The sequence below is a fragment of the Notamacropus eugenii genome, chromosome X, assembly GCF_028372415.1.
Source record: "Notamacropus eugenii isolate mMacEug1 chromosome X, mMacEug1.pri_v2, whole genome shotgun sequence".
Taxonomy (NCBI): Eukaryota; Metazoa; Chordata; class Mammalia; order Diprotodontia; family Macropodidae; genus Notamacropus; species Notamacropus eugenii.
Genome location: NC_092879.1, coordinates 96435316 through 96461862, shown reverse-complemented (window position 1 = coordinate 96461862; position 26547 = coordinate 96435316). Strand labels below are relative to the sequence as shown.

The window sequence follows — 26547 nt, the reverse complement described above, 5'->3', positions numbered from 1 at the left end:
ATCACAAGTTGTTGAGAAAAGAGTGGGTGGAAGGGCAGTGGTTGCAGACAGCTTATTTTCTGTTAGTTTGAGAGTGAAAGAAGAGAGCTGGAAAAGGGGGAACAGCCTGCTTGGTGTCACTCCTGCCCAGGGCCTCATGGTGCTAGGCAGTGACTTTGGTTCAGGGCCAGCCTGGTGTGCAGACCCATTCCATCTCTCCACACCAGAGGTGGCCATGCTCATAGGGAGTCCAGGCAAGTTATCTGGGCTACTCATCTCCTGGTGATCATGGTGTGATCCTGATCCTACCCACCAGTCCAGATCTACACTTTAATAGCAAGGCAGTGAGACCCACACAGAATATAATAAACTCTGTGTAAGTGGCATATGCTCAGCTTCCAAATGCGCCTGTCATGTGAAATGCAGCTCCCCTTTCTCTTCCTCACTTGTGACTCGTTGCATGACTCCTGGGGCAAGAATTTCTCTTCTAGATGGCTCTATCTTTCACTAAGAAGGAATTAAAGAATATATATTCATCCTACATGGAACTGAACCTTTTTATTCTTTCAAAACTTGATTCTCAAAGACCCTTTTAAAAGTCACAGAGACATCAGGGAAGTCACTTTTAGAACAAGATTTGATAATTAAAAATGCTCTGAGTGGAACGACTGAACAAATTGTGGTACATGAATGCGATGCACTTCAACATTATTGTACCTTGAGAAATTATGAATCTGAGGAGTTCAGAGGAACATGGAAAGTGTTGTCTGGACCATTACAGAAGGACATCAGTAGAAGCAAGAATGGAAGGGAAAAGAAGACCAAAGCAAAGCGGACCCTTAGGGACTAAGAAAGTGAATCTGGGCCCTCGAGAAGGCCCAAGGAAATTGTCCAGACAGGAAGGGCTATGGGCACAGATTATTGAATACAACAGTATATGCTGTTTGCTGATTTTTTTTTTTGTTACAAAGGAAGGCTCTTGTGTATAGGAAATATAATCTAAAGATTACATTTAAAGATAAAATGTATTGCACGTTATTTATTTTTTAAAAAATCTGCTTAGAGGTCCTATTTTCATTAGAGCATAGATTCTGTGCTGGAGGAGAGCAAAGAGATCGTATAGTTCAGCCCCTTCATTTTCAAGATGAAGATGTTAAGGCCGAACATGTGTTAAGTGTTAAGTGGATTGTCTGAGGTCACCAGAGTCCCCAGCCCCAGGAACTCCCATGCTTTATGATAGATCATTTCTTTTGGGCCTCCTCCAATCTCTCCTTTTCCCTCTCCTTCACTTCCTCCTCTCCCCCCTCCCTTTTTCCCTCTCCATTCTGTGGTATCTCACTAGATAGTTAGCAGTTTGTGTTGGTCATCATGGGGCATTATGGAGACAAGCCACCTACTGAACCTTGCAGAGGAAAGTCTAGTTTTTAAGTGTGCCCTGGCAGTTGTGAACATGTTTATTACATAAGCACACTCAGCACATCACCTTAAGTAAAAGTGGGGACAGCATCTCAACACTGTACTCCTGATTTTCAGTCAATCAGGAAAAGTGAGCTAGATACTCCAGAGGGGATTTTAAAGAGATAAGAGATGGCCCCAAACCAGAACATGGAAACCTTACAAATTCAGTTAGGAGTTGAGGGATATGGAAGCCATGCTACCTACCATGTCTGTAGTTGGTCAGGGATCAGGGGTGCTCCACATTTTGGGCAGTTGGGAAAAGGTGGGTCCTGGGAGAGGGGTACCATTGAGAGAAGAGAGGTGGTATTCTGAGGACCATCATACCAATGGTGGGCATGGGCTAGTATAGGACTGTGAGGGGCAACGTGGTGAGTTTACTGTTCTGGAAAGGAAGTGAAGCTGCTCCCTCCAATGTGGCTGCCCCTTGGGACAAAGCTTTGGTTTTTCGTACTGATTCTGAATCTGATATGACCCTTCCTCTCACAGAATAATAAGACCTTTTGACAGGGGCTAGAAGCAAGTATTGGATCATTGGGAGGCAATGAGTACTGTAGGAGGTGAGAGAAGGGAGAGGTGGATGTGGTCTCCATTGGTGTGAGTGGCCTTTCTGGAGGAAGAAATGCTGAGCTGGACCTAAGATAGGTAATGCTTCCTCCTCTGTGCTGTGCTCAACTGGAGTAGGGACTGGAATCATCAGCCAATATAAGGAAATAGAAGCCAGTCTGGCATATCCAAGGGACAGTGAGAATAGAAAGAATTAGCCTAGTCACTTTTGTACAATTTCCTAGACTGCTCCCAAGAAGAGCTGTAGAAGCTGGTGGCTTCATTGTACTGAGGGGCAGGGTGCCCCCTTCCATGGCAGGGCCCAACCAGGAAGGACCTTACCATTCCTCCTGCTCGTCAAAAGAGCTTGGGGATACAATCAACTCTGACCAAATGGCATTTGCTCATTGGCTACTGGGACAAGGGGGCAGAAGAAAAGAAAGAGCCTAGAAGGTTGACCTTCGTTTTAAGGGTTTAGACTCACTAGCAAGGAAGGCTTTGTTGGTGCTTGGAGACCCTTAGATCCAACATCAGTCATTTAAATGAAGCCAATGCTTCTTTTGAAGCTTCTCTTTGCCATTTGGGAATGTCAGCCCCGATTGCAGATTGTACAATAATCCCAAACATTGACTAGAGATAGGCAGGAGGGAAGCAAGGTTCTCTTAGACCAATAGTTATTGCATTTTGGGTGCTGATCTTCCCCTTGCCCTAACCCCGAGGACCATTTCTTTCCTGTCCAGAGAAACAGGAGACATGTTTATTCAAGTGTTTGCCTCGAGCCAGGTCCCCAGGATGGAGTTGCTGCAGTCCTAAGACCTGGTGGAGAATTGTGCTGTTCTGCTGAAGGTCCTTTCCAATTGCAGACTCATGAAAGGCTCGGCTCTTTACAACAGACTTGCCTTCTAACACTAGGTCTTCTGAAGTAGGTCACTCTCCAGGGGAATCTCAAACCTTTACCTAGCAAAGTTCCACCTTTGCCTCCCATCTTGGCAATGTGCTGGATTCCCCAGTGGGGAGAGTGGCTGACAGCAGCTGTCCTTCGTAAATGAAATCCCTCTAAGTGATCATGACATTCCAAAGGAGGCCAACACTTCTGGTAACAACTGGGCCAGTAGAAAATGACAGCACCTGGGAGTCAAAAACAAAACCCTTGAGTTTTGTTTGCCAGCAAAATCAAGCTCTGCTCTGAAAACTTAGTGCAATTGAGGGCTGCTGAAGGAGCCTTTCTTTCTCATCAGAGTAAAGAGTTCCCATGCACAGATGTATCGCTCTTACCAAGCCCTCAAAAATTCTCCCAAGAGAAAAAACAGTTGCTCTTAGCTTTACCTAATGTTATACATACATAATTCCCTCCTCTTCATTTTGTCAGTAAAATATTGACTAAACTGTCACTGATGTACTTAGGGAAGGCTAAAGAGGGTCAGTGTCATTTGGGGTAGTTGTTCAGTCGTATCTGATTCTGCTGGACCCCATTTGGGGTTTTCTTGGTGAAGATTCTGGAGTGGTTTGCCGTTTCCTTCTCCAGCTCATTTTACAGATGAGGAAACTGAGGGAATCAGGGTGAAGTGACTTGCCCAGAGTCACACAGCTGATAAATGACTGAGACCAAATTTGAACTCCAGGCCTCCCGACTCTAGGTCCAACGCTCTATGCAATGGCATTCCACCAAGTTGCACTTAGCCCTACCTAGCTCTCAGAGTTAGTGAGTAGGAAAATGGATTGTAAATGTTGTGTCCTCATATGACTAAACCAGCCTGTCTTTTCGCTCATTTGTAAAATGGATCCCTTCCCGACACCTAGGGATGCCACAAAGATGAAAGTACACAGGGATGCAGATGAGAGACCATAGTTTGGTACTCATAGCAAACTTCTCTTTTCCTACTGGGGTATGTTGGTTGCTGTCATATGGTTATGGACAAACTTTCCCTGAAAGAGATGCTGTTCTACTTTGTGAACCTTTCTTATGTTGTTTCTGTATGGGAGCAAACAAAAATTCAGAGACAGGATTGGCTAGGACACCTTTTTGCTATTTAGGAAATGGGCAGAATGAGAGTTTATGATACAAAAAAATAGGAAATACCTACCGTGTGTAGAGAGCTCTAGTAGATCCTAGGAAGCTTGAACAGGATCTTAGAGATTGTCTGGTCTAATCTTGTGTCTGGTACAGAAGCCCTCCTCTGTGCCCTTGGGCAGTGACACTTGGCTTTTATGTTCAAATACCTCTAGTGACAGAGAAGGTAGCAGTGTTCCACCACAACCTATTTGTCTTTCCTCTTATGTTTCGAAACACCTCTTTTGGTGGATGAAAGCAATTTTTCAGCTAAACTTCTGAGGATTGTCTGTCAGTGGGCCAAGCTGTCATCCTCCTGGATATTTAAGGCCCTTTCCAGTACTAGACTGAAGTGAAGAAAGAGGAGAGGAGGGAGGGGAGAAGGTTTTGTCAGACTGTGCTGACCATTGGCTTTCCAAGTTCTCACTTCACAGACAGCAGCTTGCATCATTCTCTCCTGATTGGTCGTTACTCATGATTCTTCACAGTCCATAGATCTGCTATTGCTTAGCTTCTTGGGAAAGATGTTTATGTGGCTTTCTGTAGAAGTGTGTGTGTGTGTGTGTGTGTGTGTGTGTGTGTGTGTGTGTGTGTGTGTGTGACAATGACACATGAGCATGCCTGGAAGAAGGAGTGATTGTTCTACGTAAACAGGGTGGCTGGTTTATTCTTCTGCCAACCAGAGATATGACCTTAGCAATGAACCCCAAGTCCTTGCGATCCCTGCATTCTGGCTGCCTTCCCAGTGGCTTGGGCAATGGTAAAAGCAGCTGAAATGAGGTCACCAGTCCTGCTGCAGTGTGTTTCACGTACTGTCTGCAGACACAGTCTGAGTCCCCTTCCTAGGCTAACAACCTGATCAGACACACAGCATCTGTCACATTTGGACCTCAGGCTTCCCCCCGCCCTGCCCCCTGATGCTGGCATCAAGGACACAAATGAAGATGGAAGAAGGAGTCCAGGAGACAAACAAATGCTGTGCTTAGAGAGGTGAAGGGGGGGAGACTCAGGAACTTCAGGCTGATCCATTTTACCCAGTGATGTCTGTACTACAGTGATGCTTCATTAAATAAGCTTTTTAAAAATCTCTATAAGAAAAAATCATTTGAGTAGTATGGTTGTGTAATATAATGCACAGCATTAATAATGCCAAGTGTGTGTATTTTAGTCCCAGGTGGGCCAATTACCTTTGGCTAATGGGTCCATGTTGGACATCAGAAACTTGTCTTGAACACCTCTCATGTATAGGTCCCCATGCTAGGCACTGGGGAAAGAGAGGCATGAGGATAAGGGGTAACCCCTGCCCTCAAGCAGCTCACTCTACCTGGAGAAATGGAACATAAAGCCACACAAATCAATAAGTATGCCAGACAGCAGAATATAATGAGTATGTAACATGTGGCATACATAATAAGGTGGTAAGGAGCTGGTAATTTGGCTTGCTTGGGGAAGTAGGGCCAAGGCCTCTCCAGCTCCATCAGCCAGACTGGTCCTTTTCAATCTTATATCCAAGTTCATTTTCATAGTCACCCACAGGGCATCATAGGGCTTGAAAGGATTCTCTTTTGAAGGCCAGATCACTAAAGGCTAGCACCCCTGGGAAAGGCTTCTAGGAGGAGACAGAGCCTGAATCTGGTCTGAAAGGATGGGAGGGCTTATGAATTCAAAATGGGAGGGCATTTCCTGCCTCCACTCCCTCTGCCCCAGAATGGGGGTAGGACTCCATCGCCAGCTGCATCATGGGTGTCTACTTGAATGTCCAGTGAAACATCACCCAAATCAAACTCAAAGTCTCCCCCCATTCCCCAAGAAACAAAATGCAGAAGCAAAGCTCACATCCCATTCTTCCTAACTCATGTTGAGGATACCACCATTCTTTTAGTCACTGAAGCTCAAAGCCAAGAAATCATCTTCACCTATTCCTTCTCCCTCCTACTCTAGCCAATAAGTTGCTACATTATATGACTTTGGTTCTGACTTCGTCTCTGATTTCTTTTTTCTCATATGCCCCCAGCCTAATTCAGAACCTCATGGCTTCTGACCTGGGTGAAATTCTGTCCTCATTCTATCTTAACCTTTCTGCATCTCCAGCCCAACTTCTACAGAGCTGCCAATCAGATCAGTTCTCCCATAATACTGACCCGCTTAAGAAACTTCAATAGTGCTCTATTGCTTCTGGAAGATAAAGCAGAGTCCTCTGGCTGGGATTTTTAGCCCTTTACGGTTTGGCTCTAAGCTGTCTTATCAACAGATTTCCCATTATTTCACCTCATGCCCCTTGGGCCTGGGCTCTTTATAATTTATTTATTTACGTTTATTTTTAAAATTAATTTCTTTGTTTTCAGTTTTCTACAATCACTTCCATAAGCCTTAGATTTTTCCCCCTCCCTCCGCTATCACTGCCCCCTCCCTCACTGAGATGACATGCAATCTTAAATGGGATCTACACAGACATTCTTATTAAATACACTTTCACCTTAGTCATGTTGCATGGAAGAATTAAAATGAATGGGAGAAACCATGAGAAAAACCAAAATAAAACAAAACATAACACAAGAGAAAATATTCTGTTTCATTCTGCGTTCCAATTCCACAGTTCTTTCTCTGGATGTGGAAGATGTTTTGCCTCAAGAGTCCATTGGGAATGTTTTACGTCCTTGCATTTCTGTGAAGGGCTAAATCTTCCAGAAAAATTCCTCACACGCTGTGGTTGTTACTGTGTACAAAATTCTCCTGATTCTGTTTCTTTCACTCAGCGTCAGTTCATATAAGTCCTTTCAGGCCTCTCTGAAGTCTTTTTGTTCATCATTTCTTATAGCGCAATAGTATTTCACTACATTCATATACCACAACTTGTTCAGCCATTCCCCAATGGATGGGCATCCCCTTGATTTCCAGTTTTTGGCCACCAAAAGAGTGTTGCTATAAATGTTTTTGAACATGTGGGACCCTTTCCCATTTTTATGATCTCTTTGGGTTATTGTCCTAGAAGCAATATTGATGGGTTAAAGGGCATGCACTTTTTTGTAGGCCTTTGGGCCTAGTTCCAAATTGCTCTCCAGAATGGTTGGATCAGCTCACAGCTCCACCAACAATGAATTAGTGTTCCAACATACCCACATTTTCTCCAACATTCATCATCTTCCTGTTTTGTCATATTAGCCAATCTGATATGTGTGATGTGGTATCTCAGAGTTGTTTTGAGGTGCATCTCTCTAATCAATAGTGATTTAGAGCATTTTTTCATATGATTATAGATAGCTTTAATTTCTTCCTCTGAAAACTGCCTCTTCATATCCTTTGACCATTTATCAGTTGAGGAATGACTTGTGTTCTTGTACATTTGACTCAATTCTGTATATATTTTAGAAATGAGGCCTTTATCACAGACACTGGTTGCAAAAATTCTTTCCCAGTTTTCTGCTTCCCTCCTAATCTTGGTTGCATTGGGTATGTTTGTGCAAAAATTTTTCAATTTATTGTAATCAAAATTATCCATTTTGCACTTCATAATGTTTTCTATCTCCTGTTTAGTTAAGAATTTATCCATTCTCCATAAATCTGATAAAAGCACTATTCCTTGCTCCACCAATTTGTTTATAGTATCAATCTTTTTACCTAGATCATGTACCCATTTGGACTTTCTTCTTGTGTACAGTGTCAGGCATTGGTCTATGCCCAGGTTCTGCCACACTGTTATCCACTTTTCCAAGTAATTTTTGTCAAACAGTGAGTTCTTAACCCAGAAGCTCAATCCTTGGGTTTATCAAACAGTAGATTGCTATACTCATTGCCTACTGTGTTTTGAGTACCTAACCTATTCCACTGTTATACCCCTGTGTTTCTTAGCCAGTACCAAGTGGTTTTGATAGTTGCTGCTTTACAATACAATTTGAGATCTGGTGGGGCTAGGCCACCTTCCCTAGCATTTCTTTTCATTAGTTCTCAATATATTCTCGACCTTTTGTCCTTCTAAATGAATTTTGATATTATTTTTTCTAGCTCTAGACAATGTTTCTCTGGTAGTTTGATTGGTATGGCACTGAATAAGCAAATTCATTTGGGTAGAATTGTGATTTTTATTATATTAGCTTGGCCTACCCACGAGCAACTGATGTTTTTCCACTTACTTAGATCTGACTTTATTTGTGTGAAAAGTGTTTTGTAATTGTGTTCATATAGTCCCTGGTCTTGTTTTGGCAAGTAGATTTCCAGTTATTTTATATTGTCTACCTTAGCTTTAAATGGGATTTCTCTTTCTATCTCTTGCTGTTGGGCTTTGTTAGTATTATATAGAAATGCAGATGACTTATGTGGGTTTATTTTATAACCTGCAACTTTGCCAAAGTCGTTTACCATTTCAAGTAGTTTTTTTACTTGATTCTCTAGGATTCTCTAAGTATATCATCATATCAGTCATAACTTAGTTTCTTCTTTGCCTGTTCTAATTCCTTCAGTTTCTTTTTCTTCTCTTATTGCTATAGCTAACATTCCTAGTACCATATTGAATAACAGTGGTGATAATAGACATCCTTGTTTCACCCCTGATCTTATCGGAAATGCATCTAACTTATCCCCATTACATATAGTCCTTGCCAATGGTTTTATGTAGATACTGCTTATTATTTTATGGAAGCCTCCATTCATTCCTATGCTTTCCAGTGTTTTCAATAGGAATGGGTGCTGTATTTGGTCAAAAGCTTTTTCTGCATCTATTGAGATAATCATATGATTTCTGTTAGTTTTGTTGTTGATATGATCAATAATGCTGAAAGTTTTCCCAATATTGAACCAGCTCTGCATTCCTGGTAGAAATCCTACCTGATGATAATGTATTATTCTCATGATAAGTTGCTGTATTCTTTTTGCTAACATCTCATTTAAAATTTTTGCATCTATATTCATTAGAGAAATTTGTCTATACTTTTCTTTCTCTGTTTTGACTCTTTGTATTTGTACCATATTTGTATCATAAAAAGAATTTGGTAGGACTCCTTCTTCCCCAATTTTCCCATATAGTCTATATAGTATTGGAATTAGCTGTTGTTTAAATGCTTGATAGAATTCACTTGCAAATCCATCTGGCCCAGGAGATTTTTTCCTAGGGAAATCATTGTTGGCTTTTTCAATTTCATTCCTCCGATGGGGTTATTTAAGTATTCAATGTCCTCTTCTGTTAATCTGGGCAATTTATATTTTTTAAATATTCATCCATCTTACTGAGATTGTCAAATTTATGGGCATACAGTTGGGCAAAGTAATTTCTAGTTATTGTTTTAATTTCCCACTTATTGGAGGTGAGTTCACCCTTTCCACTTTTGATATTGGTAACTGGGTTTTCTTCTTTCTTTTTTTAATCAAATTGACCAAAGGTTTATCAATTTTATTGGTTCTTTCATAAAACCAACACTTAGTTTTATTTATTAGTTCAATGGTTTTCTTAATTTCAATTTTATTAATCTTTCCTTTGGTTTTCAGTATTTCTAATTTGGTATTTACTTGGGGATTTTCAATTTGTTCTTTTTTTAGCTTTTTCAGCTGCCTGCCCAATTCATTGATCTCCTCTTTCTCTATTTTATTCATGTAGGCTTTCAATGTTATAAAGCTTCCCCTAAGAACTGCTTTTGCAGTATCCCATAAGATTTGGTAGGTTGTCTCATTATTGTCATTCTCTTGACTGAAGTTGTTGATTGTTTCTATGATTTGTTGTTTAACCCACTCCTTCTTTAGGATTAGATTATTTAGTTGCCAATTAATTTTTGGTCTATCTTTCCATGGCCTTTTATTACATATAATTTTTATTGCACTGTGATCTGAGAGGGATGCATTGACCATCTGTGCCTTTCTGCACTGGATTGTGAGGTTTCCATGCCCTAGTACATGGTCAGTTTTTGTATATGTGCCATATACTGCTGAGAAAAAGGCATGTTCCTTTCTATCCCCATTCAGTTTTCTCCAAAGATCTCTCATATCTACCTTATCCAGAGTTATTCACTTTCTTCACTTCTTTCTTGCTTATTTTGAGGTTAACTTTACCAAGTTCAGAGAGGGGGAGGTTGAGGTCCCCCACTAGTATAGTTTTGCTGTCTGTTTCTTCCTGTAACTCCCTGAGCTTCTCCTCTAAGAATCTGGATGCTGTACCACCTGGAGCATGTATGTTTAGTAATGATATTGCTTCATTATCTACAGTACCTTTTAGCAGGATATAAGTTCCTTCCTTATCTCTTTCCTTACAATTTCTTACACATGCTATTATATTTCCAGATCTTTACATGGGTTGTCTCCTCTGCCTGGCTTACTCTCTCTTGGAATTCCTAGTTCCCTTCAAGGTTTAGCTTAAGCAACACCTCTTACACTTAGCTTTCTCTGATCTCCATCTTGTCCCTAAGTGTTTGTCGCCCCTCTCCCCCATTCCTGTTTATTAGTTTACTATTTCGGGATGGGAAACCTGGGACCTCAAGGCCACATGTGGCCCTCTAGGTCCTCAAGTGTGGCCCTTTGCCTGAATCCAAACTTCACAGAACTAATGCCCTTAATACAAGGATTTGTTCTGTAAAACTTGGACTCAGTCAAAAGTCCTTGAGCACCTAGAGGGCCACAGATGGCTTTGAGACCCCAGGTTCTCCACCCCTGGATAGTTCATCTATTGACTTTTCTATGGACAAATTCTTCTCCACTAGTACAGAATGTTAGGTTCTTGAGGGCAGGGTCTGTTTCCTTTTGTCCTTGGATCCCTAGGCATTTGCAGAGTGTGAGGTATGTAATAGGGTTGTAATTAGTACTTGTTGAGTTGGATTAAAATAATTCACATGGTATTTTCAGAGGATAATTAATAGCTCAATGTGTATGGAGTGGAAGATTTGGACAGGGGAGCTGTAAGGGCTGTACCCAAGTACCAGGATATGGGGAGTTTTGCCACTGACACAAGCTCTGATCCCCAGTTCTGGCTGGCATGTATGTGCAGGGTGGTCACTAAGAGAGGAAAGTGCTGATGGATTAAGACAAAGCCCCTCACGTCTGCTTCCCTCCCAGTGCCCTAGCAACAGCATTGCAGTATCCAAGGGCAGAATGAAAATGGTGTTTTCATCCTTGAATTCATTTTGTGCTTGGTACAACAAAACAAAACTACATTTATAGAGAAGGGGGGAGGGTGGGCAGAAATGGTTGAAAATACCAAGCAGGCTGCCTTGAGACCAAGAGAGGTATCTAGTCTCAGGTCCAGTTGTGGCTGCCTCATTTTGGGAAGGCCAAGAGAAATGTGCTCAGCTTGGTAGGGACCAGGCAAATCAAGAAAAGGCAGCAACGTAGGGGAAACTCAGCTGGTAGGAATGGGATTGGCCCAAGGAGCAGCTTCCACTGGGACTCAGTTTCCTCACCTGTAAAATGACATAGTGGCGTGTGTGTTCTCAAGTTCCTTCCAACTCTAAGGCTCACCCCCTTAAGGAGAGGGGCCATGAGGAGGAAGCAAAGCTGTCAGGGAAGGGCAAGGACCTAAGATGCTCATGAGAGACAGAACTGTCAAGGGCCCACAAGAGGAGCAATTAGTAGGTGGTCTGTGTAGTGTAATGGAAAAAAATCACTAAACTTGGAGTCTGCAAAACAGGAGTTCGGATTGTACCTTAAATACTCGCTCGCTGGATAACCCTGGGTTTTGAAGGCTCTCCTTACCTCAGTTTCCTCAACTGTAAAATGAAGTAGGGGAGGAGAACCTGCATTCAATGGCCCCTTTAGATCGTTCCAGTTCCAACTCTCTGACCGCATGATCTTTTTGCCAGTTTCCTCGTTTGTAACGCATGGATGATAATGATGATAATGCCTACTGTATCAATAAAGTGATAGCTATGAGGCGCTTTGGGAAAGTCGGAGCAGCACATCAGTGTGAGCAGCTGTACTGCTGCTGTTGTTCTGCTGAGGGGAGGGGAGGAAAGAGGTGCAGCAAGGAAGCAGGGCTGAACTGAGGGAAGTGAGAGACAGAGCTGAGGCCATCTAGTCCGACACTCTCATTTTACACAGAAGGAAACTGAGGCCTGAAAAGATGTATCCTCAGGTCACACAAGTAAGTAACTGAGAGACAGGATTGGAAGACAGATCCCCTGCCAGCCAGTATTCCACAGCCTTTTCTTTGTAGCACAGAATGATATGGATCTCAGTTGGCCCCCACTCGGGGCCCCCCCTTTTCTTCCAGATCTTTCTGACTCCATTCATTAGCTGCTGGCCTTTGACCTTCATGGGTCCTGTGCCTCTGCCTTTGGCAGCTTTTGGTTAGACGTACGTTCTGGGAAAGGGGCTGCCGGTATGCAACCTAAGCCTAGCAGAGCTGAGGACAAGGGTGCAGCTAGCTGGAGCACAGCTTCTTGGGGACAGAGGGCCAAATAATGTCTCTTCTCTCTGGGCCTCTAATCTCTTCCTCAGTGAAATGGTATCAGAGGGCCCCCTTTGGTTCTCTGACTCTGCCTCCAGTGAATGCGTCAGGCTCAAACTCACAGGCTGGGCTATGTATAGGTCCAGGGAAAGGTGCCAGTGAACAGACTTGTAAACAGTGTCATACTGCACTGCCAACTGACCACAAATCAAAATCAGGGCTTCCAAGTGACTGGGAAGCAGAGGCTAGAATCTGAATCACTGTAAGACCAGGCATTTCTGTAGCATTTGAAACATCTCAAAGTAACCTCAACAACAGTTCTGCCCAGTAGACAAGGTAGCCCTTCTTCCATTATCCTCTGAGGCTTGGACAAGGGGAGGAGGAGAGAGGAGGATTGTTTGGGGGAATTGACTGTGTAAAAGAGCCGGAGTTTTCTGAGTTTCAAAAACAAATGGTCGTATTCCAAAAGGATAATGGGAATGGCTTTAAACATGCAGAGCTGATTCAATGAAGTTTAATCCCCAAAGCATTTAAGTATCTGCTACTTGAGGCACCTTGCTAAAGGTACAAAGGAAAAAAACAAGCCACCTCTGCCCTCAATTGATGATTTTTACATTCTAGTAATTCCTGAGATGGACATATTTTTAAAGAATTGGGCAGTCTTTTACACACTTCACCTCATTTGAGTCTCTTAACTGCCTTTGGAGATAGAGACTAGAGATATTATTTCCAGTTGACAGCAGAGAAAACTGAGGCACAGAGAGGTGAGATGACTAATAAATGTTAAAGGATGGACTTGAACCCTGGGCTCTCCCATCTCTAGGTCAAAGGTTCTCTGCACTCCACTGAACTGCCTTCTGTGAACTGAATCACCCATGGGCCAGGTGCAGAAGTAAAGCAGACCCATGTACCTCCTGTCTGGTAAAGAACCAGAGAAGGCGGTAGCCTGTGTGAGCAATGATCTCGTCCTATCGTACCCCCTATTTGACCCATAAACAAGGTAAACAGAGTTACCCAAGTATAGAGGATGGATAGCATGCTGGACTTGGAATCAGGAAGACCTGGGTTCAGATCTTGCCTCAGACACTTAAGAATTGCATTACCATGAATGGACAAGTCACTTTGCCTCTGAACCTGTTTGCTCATTTATAAAGTACCGCTAATAAGAGTTTACTGTCTGCTTCTCAGGTTGGCTGTTAGGCTCAGATGAGACGAGCCAAGTCCTTCCCATCCAAGGATGCCTCACATGTGTTGGCTCACATAGACCTCTAGGAACTGCAGGGACTTTGGCTTTTTTGATATCTTTGGTGCTTACTTGGCCCTGGGCCTGGCCCAGAGTAGGTGTTTACTTCTTGACCCCCTGATGTGTGTTGGCAAATGTAGAGGGCCATCTGTCAGCGATCATGACAGAGTGACCATAATTTTGGAACTCAGAGGCCAGCCAGTCCAAGCCTCCCTTACTGGAAGCAGAGGGATTTGGCTAAGGCCATCTTATCCAATGATGTCATCTTATATGTGGGGAAAATGAGGCCCGGGATCAAAGTGACTTTTCTAAGGTCACATAGTAAGCATTGGGTCTGGGATCTGAACCTAGGGCCTCCAACTCCAAATTCAGTCATCCCCCAGTTACACTCTTTAGAGCTTCAGGGAAGGCTCCAACTCTTTCAGTTGGCATCAGAGTCTGTTTAACGCAAAGTTTGTCGGTATGTTATTTTTCATTCAACTCTTTGCAAAGGACAGTTTCTGATCTCTTGGCCTTGCCAGAGGAATGTCTGATGATAGATGATGAACCCAAGCCCCACTGATCAGGTTGCAGCAGCAGGGCTGAGTGCCGTCACTAGGCAGCATGGGGGACAAGCTGGAAGGCAAAGGAGCCCTCAAGGAGAGAGCGAGACTGGCGGCTAATGTGCCCTATTCCTTCCCATGATGAACCACTATCAACCATTGCACTTTCTGGGGGTGTTTGTTTGACAGAGGGCAGAGAGGGTGAGAGAAGAGAACGTGGGCAGACTGCAAAGGGGCTACAGCCTGCTTCAATATCTCCACAATGACCAGTGAGCCAGGGATGGCTCTGGCCTGGAGGCCCTCCCCCCACCACACTGACCACTTAGGGGGGGAGACAGAAATGGATATGTGACTTGGCAAAAGCCACAAGCTTCATATTAGAGAGAGTGACCTGGAAAGAGAAATGCATTTTCTTTTTTCATGGATGTTATTTTCTAACACTTTATGCATTCCTACAGATGCCCATTCTTACATTGGAATACAGAGAATTCCCTAGTTCATATTCATTCATTTATTCTTTCAACCAACAAGTCTTAAGGGCTTATACCATGTGCAAATCACTGTAAGCAGACTGCCAGAGTGTGAAGGCACTGAATGACTGGAAGAGGCATGTGAACTCTGCAGGAAAGGCTAGGAAGGAGACTGGAAGTGGACCCTGTGGTTACCACAGCCCTGTGTGTAGAATGCTGCTTAGGGGGCTTGACTTGGAGTCAGGAAGAATCATTTCACATCTATGCCTCAGTTTCCCAGTTTGTAAAATGGGGATAATAATATGCAGAGTAACCTAACTCACAGGGTTCTTGGAGGCAGAGTACTGTAGTGCAAGAGCACTGGGCCTGGAGTCGAGAAGACCTGAGTTCAAATCTATATTCAGATACTTATCGACTGTGTGACCCTGGGTAAGTCACTTCTCCTCTGTTTGCCTCAGTTTCCTTATCAGTAAAATGAGAATAACAATAGTACCTGTCTCCCAGGGTGGTTATAAGGATCAAATGATATAATAATTGTGACAGTACTTGGCATTGAAGATGCTGAAAAACTGCATATCGCCTTCCCCTTTGCCTCCTTGATATGAAACTCAATTTGAACATGCTCCCTCCTTCCTGTGGAATGTGGGTGTGCTCTTTTCTATCCCTCTTCTCCCCCTCTTACCCCCAGAAGTGAGAGCTGGCCTTGGCTTCAAGTCAAGATCCTTAGTTCAAGCCTTGTGCCTGACACATCCAGACTCCATCAAACTTAACTTCTCACTGCTCAAGGCACCTCTCTGATAAGTTACAGAGATGACGGTGATCATCAATGGGGAAAGGAATTTCCTTACCTGCCAGCTCCCTATCCCCATGGAGTCCCTGGTCCTATCCTTATACATGGGTCAGCACTGCACTCTATAGACATTGAGAATCCACAGAAAGGCACCACCACGCCCTGTCCTCAAGAAGCATATACTGGTGGAGATGGCGTCTAAATAATCAAGGGCACAGGAGAAGGGCCAGCCTTGAAGAGAGAGGCTTTAGCAACTGGAGGGAGGGGACCAGGGAAGGCTGAAGGTGGCATTTAAGGACTGGAGCTGATACATGAAAGAAAGTAGGGACTGAAGGAGGATGAAGAGCATACCAGGCAGGAAATGTGTTTGTCAATATCTATAATGAGATTTACTGTTATTTCTTGAGTACTTTAAAGCATGGGAGGAGTGGGGCTCAGTAGACATGGATTCATGGAAGAAAGGCCACCAGCTGCCTTTTGAACTCTGCGCCTCTCTGAAGTGAAGTTTACCCAGCCTCCCCGCAAATTCTCCAAGTCAGTCCCACCTGCTGTTTGAGGAATTGGCACTTTGTTTGAAGCTTGAAGTCGGAGCTAAATTCGAAGAAGCGAGACCCTGAGAGGAACAATTTCCAACGGGCAAGGAGGAAGCCATCAAAGGAAGTGGCTCTTCGGGCTTTATTGTCTCATTCTGGAAAAACAGTTTCACATTTTGAAAAGCTATAAAAAAATCCACTAAAATGTTATTAGGTGAACCTTTGGACTTTTGTGAACCAAAAGATATTTCTCTGTTCTCCACTTTCCTCTGCTGACATTCAACACTGTTGACCCTGGGCTACTGAGTTCAGATCCTTTCTAAAGTCTCTTCTAGAGATGGGCCCAGCAACATTTTAAGGAAAAATAAAAGGGAATTATAATTGTAATGAGTTTCATAGTCAATGGTCTCTTGGGTGGTGTTTCATAGAAAGAGGCATTTCTTGCCTTCATCCAAGCATCTAGAGAAGCACGTGGATATTTGGAAGGCTGCTTTCCCTCTTGCATCCACCCTCATTGTGCAGAATGAGGATGTCCTGCATCATCCAAGGATACTGGGCTCATAGTAGTATGGAAAGGACCTCAAAGGTTTCCTGGGCCAACTCCCTCCTTTTCCACATAGGTGCAATGATACCCAGAGAGGTGAAGCAATTTGTCTAAGGTCACATAGTTAGGAGGTGGCCATCAATCAATAAACATCTATTGAGTGCCCCTGTGTGCTAGGCCCTGAATTGGCAACCAGATCCTTTAGATTTCCAATTGATCCCTCCTTCCACTGTTTTCGTACTGCCTCCAGAGTCCTGTCTGTGTGTCCCCATGCTTCTCTCTGTGTGTCTCCACCTGTCTGTGTGTCCCCATCTATCCACGTTATCTCCTACCTGTGTGTGCTCATGTGTCTGTCCATGTCTCCCCATCTGTCTGTGTGTCCCCATCTGTCCATGTATCCCCATGTCTCTGTCTGTGTCCCCATCTCTCTTTGAGTCCCCATGTTTCTCTCTGTGTGTCCCCATCTGTCTGTGTTTTCCCATCTGTCTGTGTGTCTCCTCTCTGTCTGCGTGTGCCTATGTATTTATCTGTGTCTCGCTGTCTGTCAGTATGTCTCCATCTGTCTGTCCGTGTGTCTGCATTTGTCTGTCCGTGTGTCCCCATCTGTCTGTCCGTGTGTCCCCATCTGTCTGTCCATGTGTCCTCATCTATCTGTGTGTCCCCATCTGCCTGTGTCCTGATCTGTCCGTGTGTCCCCATGTGTCTGTCCTTGTGTTCCCATCTGTCTGTGTGTCCCCCTCTGTCTGTGTGTCCCCATCTGTCTGTGTGTCCCTGTCTGTCTGTGTGTCTCCTCTCTGTCCGTGTCCATCTTTGGACATGATTTATGGTGAGCCTCAACAGATCTTCCCACATTGGGTTTGTCTCCAGCTGTACATAAGTCCATGGGCCAAGTCAAATCAACCAGTCAGTTTGGTTAGTAATGCCAAGCCCGAGGTCAGGAAGACCTAGGTTCACATCCTGCTTCTGATACTTATTGAGTGAGTCACAGAATTGAAGAGTTAGAAGATGCTTGGAAGGTTCCCCAGTGCCTTGGTGTAGGAACATGAATCCTCTGGGCCACAGACCTGGTCCACCATCTTTCCATTCTCTGCAAGGTCTTTAGTGAAGGAGAATCCACTCCCTCCTTAGGCAGCACATTCTACTCTTCCTTCCATTGCTGGGAAATTTTCCCTTCAAACAAAGCCAGTATTCCTTGCCTCCCTCTTTTCTCTCTTGCTTCTGGTTCTCCCCTCTGGGACCAAGTAGAACAAGATGATGATGATAACTGTCATCATCACCATCTAAATCATGTAAAAGCCCTTCACATGTATGCAGTGCCCCTTCTCATCTGTCTTCCACATGGTTTCCCTGCACATATTTGAAGATAAATACTAGGGCTGTCCCACGCCCTAGGTCATCTCTTATCAATCAGTCATCTTGTATTATATGCCAGGCACTGTGCTTGGGGCTAGAGATATAAGTACAAGGGATGGTACAAATCTTACCTGCAAGGGGTTTACATTCACCTGGGTAAACATTCCCAGTCATTTCAACCAAGCCTCCGACAATGTGGTTTCTCTAATCCTCACTATCCTGGTTAAGGGAATAGAGGATTTTGACTTGGCAGAGACTTCTGAGATCATCTAGTCCAATCAGAGATGACAGAATTGCAGACCTGGAAAGGAACTCAGAGACCAACTAGTCCCATGACCTTATTTTACAGATGGGCAAATTGAGGCCTGGAGAGCAATCTTGTCTAAGGTTACACAGGTAGTTTAAAGCAGAATCAGAGTATGGATCTGGATCCTCTGACTGCCAACCCAGAGGGCTTTCTCCTCTAGCAGAATAAATGCTCCCCTCTCCAAAGTGCAGCCTGACCCCCAAAGCAGCTGCCTTGGCCAGTGTAGGATGCAGAGCAGGGGCTATACGCACACATCAAGCAGCTCCTTCAGTACAGGCAGTAGAATAGAAATTGTGCCCTGGGGACAGATGCCTAGAGAAGAGATCAGCCCTCCTGAACTAGATGCTCTAGGTTTTACCAAGGCTTTGCAATTGGTGTCTCCCTTTGGGTCTGTACCTTCCTTGAGAAGGAGTTAATGCAAAAATGTTTGTACCCATTTTACAGAAGAATTCCACTAAGTAGCTTCCTCAAGGACTCCAACTTGAAATCGTGGGCCTCCTTCTGTAATATGTGGCCTAGACAGTGCTCTGCTGTTATATGCTAGTGAAGGGAGGTTCTGTCCTCCTGGTCTGTGCACAGAATAAACCCTAACTTTAGCGGTTCCTCCCACAAAGTTGAGTGCTTTGTAATCCCATGCATTTTATTTGCTGCATCTAACAACATGACTCAGAGAAAGGGTAGAGAGTGGGCTGTGGGGGAAGCACTAGAGTATATGCATCTTTCTTCTCCGCCATCTTGGCTCTGCCTCCTCTGCCATCTAAAATTGAGGTTTGGTGTGCTGTCGGACTCCAAAATTACGACATACTGGGTCCTGCTTGAATGAATTTGACATAAGCCTTCTTAAAGCCAAAGAAAACAAAGTTTATTAAAGATTCGCCATACTGGGTTGACTCTTAAGGAGTCTAAGCATGTGTAACACTTGCATTTACAAGTGAGCTAGATAGAATCTCAGCTAGACAGAGTCTGAGCTGGACTGAGTCTGAGGAGGCAAGATGGAACTTAAATACAGAAAAAGACTGAGGAAAGAATCCAGGTGTCGGCCAACTAGTTTGGGGACCCCAGGAATGGTCTTAATAGGGGAAGTCAGCCTGGAATGTAAATCAAGTCCAGGGAGGATCTTGATGGGAGTGGCCAGTAGTCCAGACAATAGGACCCTGATAAGATCAAAGATCAAAGGCAGATGCTAAATCAAATAAGGGAAATCCAAGGAGCCCCCCAAGGTCAGGCTTTCTGGGGCCCTTCAGTCAAATAGGACCAAACCCCTCCCAGTCCAAGGAACAAAGATCTCTGCTTGGGCTCATACCCCCTCAAAATGACCTATAATTTTCTGATCCATTTCACAATGCAGCTAGTGCTATGATGGGTCAAGTTTTGGGGAAACAGATTTTCAAGATAATTAAAGGGGCATTGGAAATAATGGCATTGATTTTGAGTATGGGCAATCATTTGCATGGGTCTTAGCCATAGAAAGATTTTGTTTCCCCTAAAGAAGTTTACTCTACCCTGATCCTATAACTCTCTTATCCTGACCTTCATGGCTATCAGGAGATATAGAAGGAAGTCTCAGAGCTTCTAAATGCCTCCCTCCCTGTTTTCTCAGTTCTTATTGGAGGTCCTAGTCAAGAGTGGTCCAGGCTGAGAAGGGGAGTAGATTGTGATCTGCATTGCTTGAGGGAGGGAGCCTCTACCTGGCTGGGATCAAGGCTCCATACAATCCTGAATGATAAAAGGGATGGGCCTCTCTGTCTCTTTCTGAATTTAGCCTGCCACAGAAAGTGTCAGATCTAGGCTGGAAGTGGCAAGCAGTCAAAGTCCCAAAGCCAAAGAAGGCAGTGTGGTCACTTTCCATGTTTTGGGAGTCTGAGAGTCAGTTTCCACAAACAGACAATTCAAGACTGTGCCTGGGTTTTTAGGAGGCCATTTTGGTGATACTGGCAACACCTGTTCTTGGGCAAACCCACACTTGGACACTTTGGGCTGAAGGGCCAGGGGGCCGCTGGTGGTAATTTTGGTGGACAGCCAATTCCTGATAACCCTAGCTCAAAGGCCCATTCTCAGAAGCAAATACTGCCTCCCTAGAGGAAGTGAAGAAAAAAAAACTAAGATAAGGCTTCATGATTATTTCTTAGCATCTCTGATAAACGGAAGTTGGTATTTTTGCTTCTTCTGTTTGGCAACATGAACTGCAGTTCCTATCTTAAGGTAGTGGCTTCCACTTTTACTTACCTCTCCAACCCCGAGCTGCGTGCTGACTGGGAGAAGCTCCACGGACTTCTCGGCTTCCCTTGACATGCTTTATTTACATTCTTGCCTCTTACTGGTCATTTTCCCTTCCAGTCCCCATTACCTTGAGGTCATGTAATATATTATCCAATCTGTTTCACTTAAATGACCCCAAATTCAACATCTATTCCCATTATGTGCCAGGCCAAAAAAAAAGGCTGATGAGAGAACACTGTCCACATCCCCCCAGCTGCTCTCAAGGATAAAACCTAGGTTGATGAGCCAAAACTTTGCTGTTTCCTATGATCTGGCCATGGATATGGGCCCAAGCGTCACTTGGCTTTCTAGTCATTTCAATTAACCTTGTCATTCTGTTGGAAAGGAGACAACCGGCTGTGATGCTGAAGGGACCTTGTCTATATAATGATTATTATCATTTTTACAGATAGTCTATTCTGTAGAGAAAGATTTATTTTGCAGAGAAAGATGTCCAGCATTTTCAGCTCCTTATTTCTAGGGCTGTTGATTTAGGGGTTGTGAGGGAAGGCTAGGTAGAGGAAACTCGTGTCATCTCTGGCTGTGCCTCAAGCGAGCCGATGTGCTTTGGAAACCTTACAGCATGATATGAATTTGTCAATGATTCTTAAGTCTTCTAAAGGCCTCCTGACTCCAAAATCCCGTATTCCTTGCTGGTCAGTGTATAGGCATTAGTTAACTGATCAGTGACAGGGAATCTCATACTTATCTCCATCTAGTCCCTGAGCCCAAAGAGTTCCAAATCTCATTCCTCAACTGTAGGACCCCACCCCCCCTGTCCCCACCCAAGTTAGTCTTGGCTGTTCTAGCTGAGGGATAAAGAGTAGAGGAGCTCCTGTGTCTTTACCTCACTCCCCCACTCCCCATCTTCTGCCACCGAGCCTGATGGGAACTTGGCACCATAGACACAGGAAACAGCTTCTCCATTGGGACCGGCATCGAAGGAACAGGGACAACGGCAAAAAAAGACACCATTTCCTGTCCAAGAAGTGAAGCAAAAGCCCCAGGATCAAAGACAGCAGATTTTGGTCTGTATTTGCCAAGGTATTTATGGCCCCTGAAAGTACCGGGACTTGAGTGGAGAATTCCTTCCAGCTCAGAAGGCACGGATTGTGTACAGACTCTGTTATCAGATGCTGTACTAGGTCGCGGGGGTACAAAAAGAAGAAAAAAGGAAGACAAACAAAAAAATGGTCCCTAAAACTCAACATTATGGGCTCTAAGTATCTCTGACAAGGATTTAAGCACCTGCCAGGTGCATAAGCTGGGTCCTGGGGATACAAAGCCCAAGTCTGGGCCCCCGGAACCCAGTTAATGACAAAAATCATTTCAGCCACTATAAATGGTTTTGTGTCTCCACAACGGTCCGCCACCAGCAGACACCGCAAGCCTTTTTTAACTTAATGGGTGGTTTTAGGGAGTTGCTGGTTCTAATGGAGAAGACTTTCCTCTTCTGGTTAATAATTGCCTATGATCTAACCTCATAGGGTAGGGGAGGCCCAGTGAGGTAACAATGTATAAAGAATGCTTGGTAGCTTTGAATGTGCTTTAGAAATGTTACTTGTGGCTCCTGTCCGTCTCCTGGTGAGCTCCCAACAGCATGGGCAGCACAGCGATACCTTGTATTCTTCTAATGCTCTCTGAGGTAGCTGCCTGTGTATGTAGTCTCTTCTTTCTTAGTCTCTGAGCTCACGGATTGGCTGAGAGCCGAGATGGATTGCCCAAGGTGGGCTTGTGCTCTGGGGCCTCCTCGTCTCCTTCCCCCCTCCCCCCCAATTCACCTTCCTAAGAGTGTTCTGAGATGCCCATAGGGAGGGGCTAGTTACATCCTCCCTCAGGCATTTCCTAGCTGTGTGACTCAGGCTCAGTCACCTAAACTTGGTAGGAAGTGCCTTCCTAATGGCAGCCAGTCTATGCTCTTCTGCCACAAGTCAAAGGTCCAGTTTCGTTTCCATGGTCCTTACCTCCAATTCCATCTCCACTCTATCCCTACTCTCTCTCCAACTCCCTTCTCACCCCACCCCCACTTTCTACCATGGCCTGAACTCTTGCCTCCATCTCCACTTCTCAGTCCAATCCTATCCCCATTTTTCACCTCTAGCTGGCTATTCTACCCTCACCTCCTCCCCTTCCCTGTATTCTCACCTCCCACCTTCACTCTCAAGTGACCTTTATTTTCTTGGAAATTTCACCCACTGCCACCACATTTTTTAGGGCCTGATCACGTGGCTCCAGGTATCCTTGTCAGAGGAATTGAAAGGAAGCACTAATGGTCCTCATGTCAGGGCCTATCGTTTTTCTTTAGATTAGAATTGGGACAAGGACTGAAATGGGATTTCATTATTAGTGAGGAAACTCTGTCCCTCTGTTTTAGAAGTGGAAGTGAAAGTCATTTCACTTAACTGAACATTTTAAAAGTTAACAACCTAAAATAAAATGTCTTTAAGATTGGATAAGGCAGAAGGGCAGTCTTTTTGAAAGCTGACATTTTCTTTAGGAGCTAGGGAAGGAAGTAGGTTAGCTGCCTGGGGCAGGGAGCAAGACAGGTGGACTTAAAGCCCCCCTACCCCCTGCTTTAAGGTCTCCCTCCTCCTACAGCCTTAAAGGCCCCTTCCCCCTCTCCCTTAAAGTCCCCCCTCATCCCACCACCTTAAAGCTCTCCCCTTTAAAGCTCTCCCTCCCCCTACCTTCTAGCCACAACTACCACTCAAACCCTAATGCTAATTAACACAATAAAGGCTGACAAAGGATTATGCACAATTTTTGTTTAATAATAAACTTGGCAAGTAGCTTTAAGTTGGAACTCCAGTGGTGGTACCCCTTCAGGTTCTTCTCACATCCTGGGGGTTAGTGTGAATCCAGGCCAGGCTATGGGACTGACTGCCAAAGGTCGGAATAGTTGTAGCATCTTTGGAAATTTCTGGCAAAAATCTTCACAATCATAACATTTTGGGAATTTTCTGGCAAAAGTCTTAATAGTTGTAGCATCTTGGAAATTTTCTGACAAAAGTCTGAAGTCTTAACATTTCTGGAATTTTCTGGCAAAGGCTGATGAACTATAAGCAAGAACAACAGTTTTGTAACAGCTATTTATGTTCCCTTTCTCTTAACTTCTTTGGGTAGGTGTTTGGGTTGAGGCTCAGGACTTGGTCCTCTAGCCCAGGTCAGGGCCTTGGACTCGGAGAAGTTCCAGGAAGTTATTATAGCACATGGCAATCCAGTCGGTCTGGATGGCCGCCCACTGCACGTTGTTGATCGCCCCATTGGTGGTGTGGGTCAGGATAGGGTTTTTGACATCTTGGGGCATTTGCTGAATATTCCAAATGAGGGCCTGGTAGTCATCGGAAGCAGTGCAGATGTGACCTGCAGAGTTGGGTGCCCAGGTGAGCCCATTGACACAGGCCCTATGGCGGTTAAGGCGGGCCACAGGTGAGCCAGGCATGCGCAGGTCAAGGACGGCCACCTCGGTGGAGTCCATGGCCAGGGTGGCCAGGTAGTTGAGGTCCTGTTTGTTCCAGGCCAGGCGCAGCAGTGGCAGGTGCCGGGGTTCCTGATATACTATGGTGCTATGGTGAAGCCTTCGCAGGTCAAACAGCCGCAGAGAGCCATCAGCACTCACTGAGGCAAATACATCTCGGCCCCCTCCAAAGGCAACGTCATAGACCTCTTTGTTGTGGGAGCTAAAGTGCTCCCGCTGGTGACCAGACACTTGGCCCAGTACCTGGCTGGTCTCCAGAGCCCAGATGGTGCATGTGGTATCGATGCAAGATGTAACCAGTATGCAAGGGTCTGTGGCATTCCAGTCGAAAGAGGTGAGGGGCGAGAAGAAAGGAGTACTATTTTCGTTATGGTTGAGCAGGCACTCAAGCTGGAGGTCCAAGTCAAAGGCAGTAGCCGGGACTGTGGAAGCAGCTGTGGTTGAGATAATTCCACTACCACGCCCTCTGAAAACACTGCCCCCTAGCTCTTGGACCCTATGCATAGATCCTCTGGCCCTGCCCATAGCAGCCATCATCTCAGCTACAGCAGACATAATTCCAAGGCCACGCCCTCGGAAAACACTGCCCCGTAGCTCCTGGACACTATGGATAGATCCTCTGGCCCTGCCCTCAGCAGGCATCACCTTGGCTGCAGCAGAAGTAATTCCACGGCCACGCCCTCGGAAAACACTGCCCCTTAGCTCCTGGACACTACGAATAGATCCTCTGGCCCTGCCCTCAGCAGGCATCACCTTGGCTGCAGCAGACGTAATTCCACGGCCACGCCCTTGGAAAACACTGCCCCTTAGCTCCTGGACACTACGAATAGATCCTCTGGCCCTGCCCTCAGCAGGCATCACCTTGGCTGCAGCAGACGTAATTCCACGGCCATGCCTTTGGAAAACACTGCCCCTTAGCTCCTGGACACTATGGATAGATCCTCTGGCCTTGCCCTCAGCAGGCATCACCTTGGCTGCAGCAGACGTAATTCCACGGCCACGCCCTCGGAAAACACTGCTCCTTAGCTCCGGGACCCTATGGATAGGTCCTCTGGCCCTGCCCACAGCAGCTAACAACTCAGCGGCAACAGACAAAATTCCACGGCCACGCCCTCGGGAAACGCTGCCCCCTGGCTCCTGGACCCTATGGATAGATCCTCTGGCCCTGCTGGCAGCAGGTATGATCTCGGCTGCAGCAGAGATAATTCCACGGCCACGCCCTCGGGAAACACTGCCCCCTAGCACCTGGACCCTATGGATAGATCCTCTGGCCCTGCTGGCAGCAGGTATTACCTCACAGGGACTCAGGCAGCGCCATACCCGCAGGTGGTCAGCACTGGTGGCCAGAAGGTCTGGGTGGATGCCCTGAGGGTCAGGGATCCACATGATTTTGGTGGGGGGATAGGGGTGCTGCAAGGTATAGTTGCACACGATATCCCCTCTGGTATCTACCCAGTCAGAGGCCAGTCTCACTACTTGCACTTTGTTCTCATAATCCTCTATGAAGCTTCCCAGTGCTAGGCGGAAAGGTTGGTCAGCCCGCACACTCCAATTCATGGCGTACACAGTCCATGGGGCTTCGTACCTGTATATCCTGCGGTATCGATGATCCTTCCGGGAAAACTGATAATTCATCCAGGACATATTGGAGACCTGGTCACCCCCTTCACTCTTCAGGAAAGCTAACGTTGGCTGGGGCTACAAAGTTAGATCTGGGGAGTGAGCTTTTCTAAGCGCGGGGCAAGAGGAGGTATGAGGATCTGGGTAGGGAAGAACGCCGAGAAAGCACCGGAAGAGGATTCAGGGGTCACTGGGTATTTCCGCTTCCTCCGCCCGGGAATTTATGCTGCGCGGGTTTACCTTAGGGTTTACCCGGTTTGGGCAGTTCACAGCTTGCTATGGGTGATAACATTGGTTTAATAAACAAATAAAAACGCCTCTTTCAATTCCTTTTATGTAGCAGGGAATTGGTTAGCAAGAGGACCCAGCTCTCTTTGCACAAGTGGTTCATTTTTCCACTTAATTTGTCATTCCATAAGCACCAAGAGGCCACCATCCTACTTGACCTTTTCCTTGTTGCAGGTTCATGATGTGTTATGGCAGCATCATCTCAAAGAGTTCAGAGTACGTGTGCCAATGCATGGGTGAGTATGCATGAGTGCCCATGCACATGTGCCCATGCACGCGTGCATATGCCATGCATGTGTGCGTATGCATGGGTGGGTATGCATGAGTGTGGGCGGGCATGCATGTGTGCATACGCATGAGTGCCCATGCATGTCTGCGTATGCATGAGTGCCCACGCACGTCTGCGTATGCATGGGCGGGCATGCATGAGTGCCCATGCATGGGTGAGTATGCATGAGTGCCCATGCACATGTGCCCATGCACGCGTGCATATGCCATGCATGTGTGCGTATGCATGGGTGGGTATGCATGAGTGCCCCATGCATATGTGCGTATGAATGAGTGCACATGCACGTGTGCCCATGCACGAGTGCGTATGCATGAGTGCCCATGCACGTGTGCCAAATGCATGGGTGGTTATTCATGAGTGCCCATGCACGCGTGCCAATGCACGGGTGGGTATGCATGGGTGGGTATGCATGTGTGCATATGCATGAGTGCCCATGCAT

At 45.4% G+C, this 26547-nt stretch overlaps 1 protein-coding gene across 1 annotated transcript; it reads right to left on the bottom strand.

The window, feature by feature from the left end:
* Positions 1 to 23400: 23400 nt before the first annotated feature.
* Positions 23401 to 25666, bottom strand: LOC140515497 (DDB1- and CUL4-associated factor 7-like). Its single transcript, XM_072626243.1, has 2 exons — positions 25123 to 25666; positions 23401 to 24393 (listed from the first exon to the last, which is right to left on the bottom strand). Exons 1-2 carry the CDS (start codon positions 25553 to 25555, stop codon positions 23588 to 23590), a joined length of 1239 nt encoding a protein of 412 aa, XP_072482344.1. The 5' UTR covers positions 25556 to 25666; the 3' UTR covers positions 23401 to 23587.
* Between the last annotated feature and the right edge of the window lie 881 nt (positions 25667 to 26547).

Excerpts from the sequence above, each read along its gene's own strand:
- LOC140515497 (XM_072626243.1), bottom strand. The coding sequence starts at position 25,555 with ATGTCCTGGATGAATTATCAGTTTTCCCGGAAGGATCATCGATACCGC. Across the intron at positions 24,394-25,122 it reads TGTTTCCCGAGGGCGTGGCC|GGGGCAGTGTTTTCAGAGGG; the intron begins GTGGAATTATCT and ends TCCAAGAGCTAG.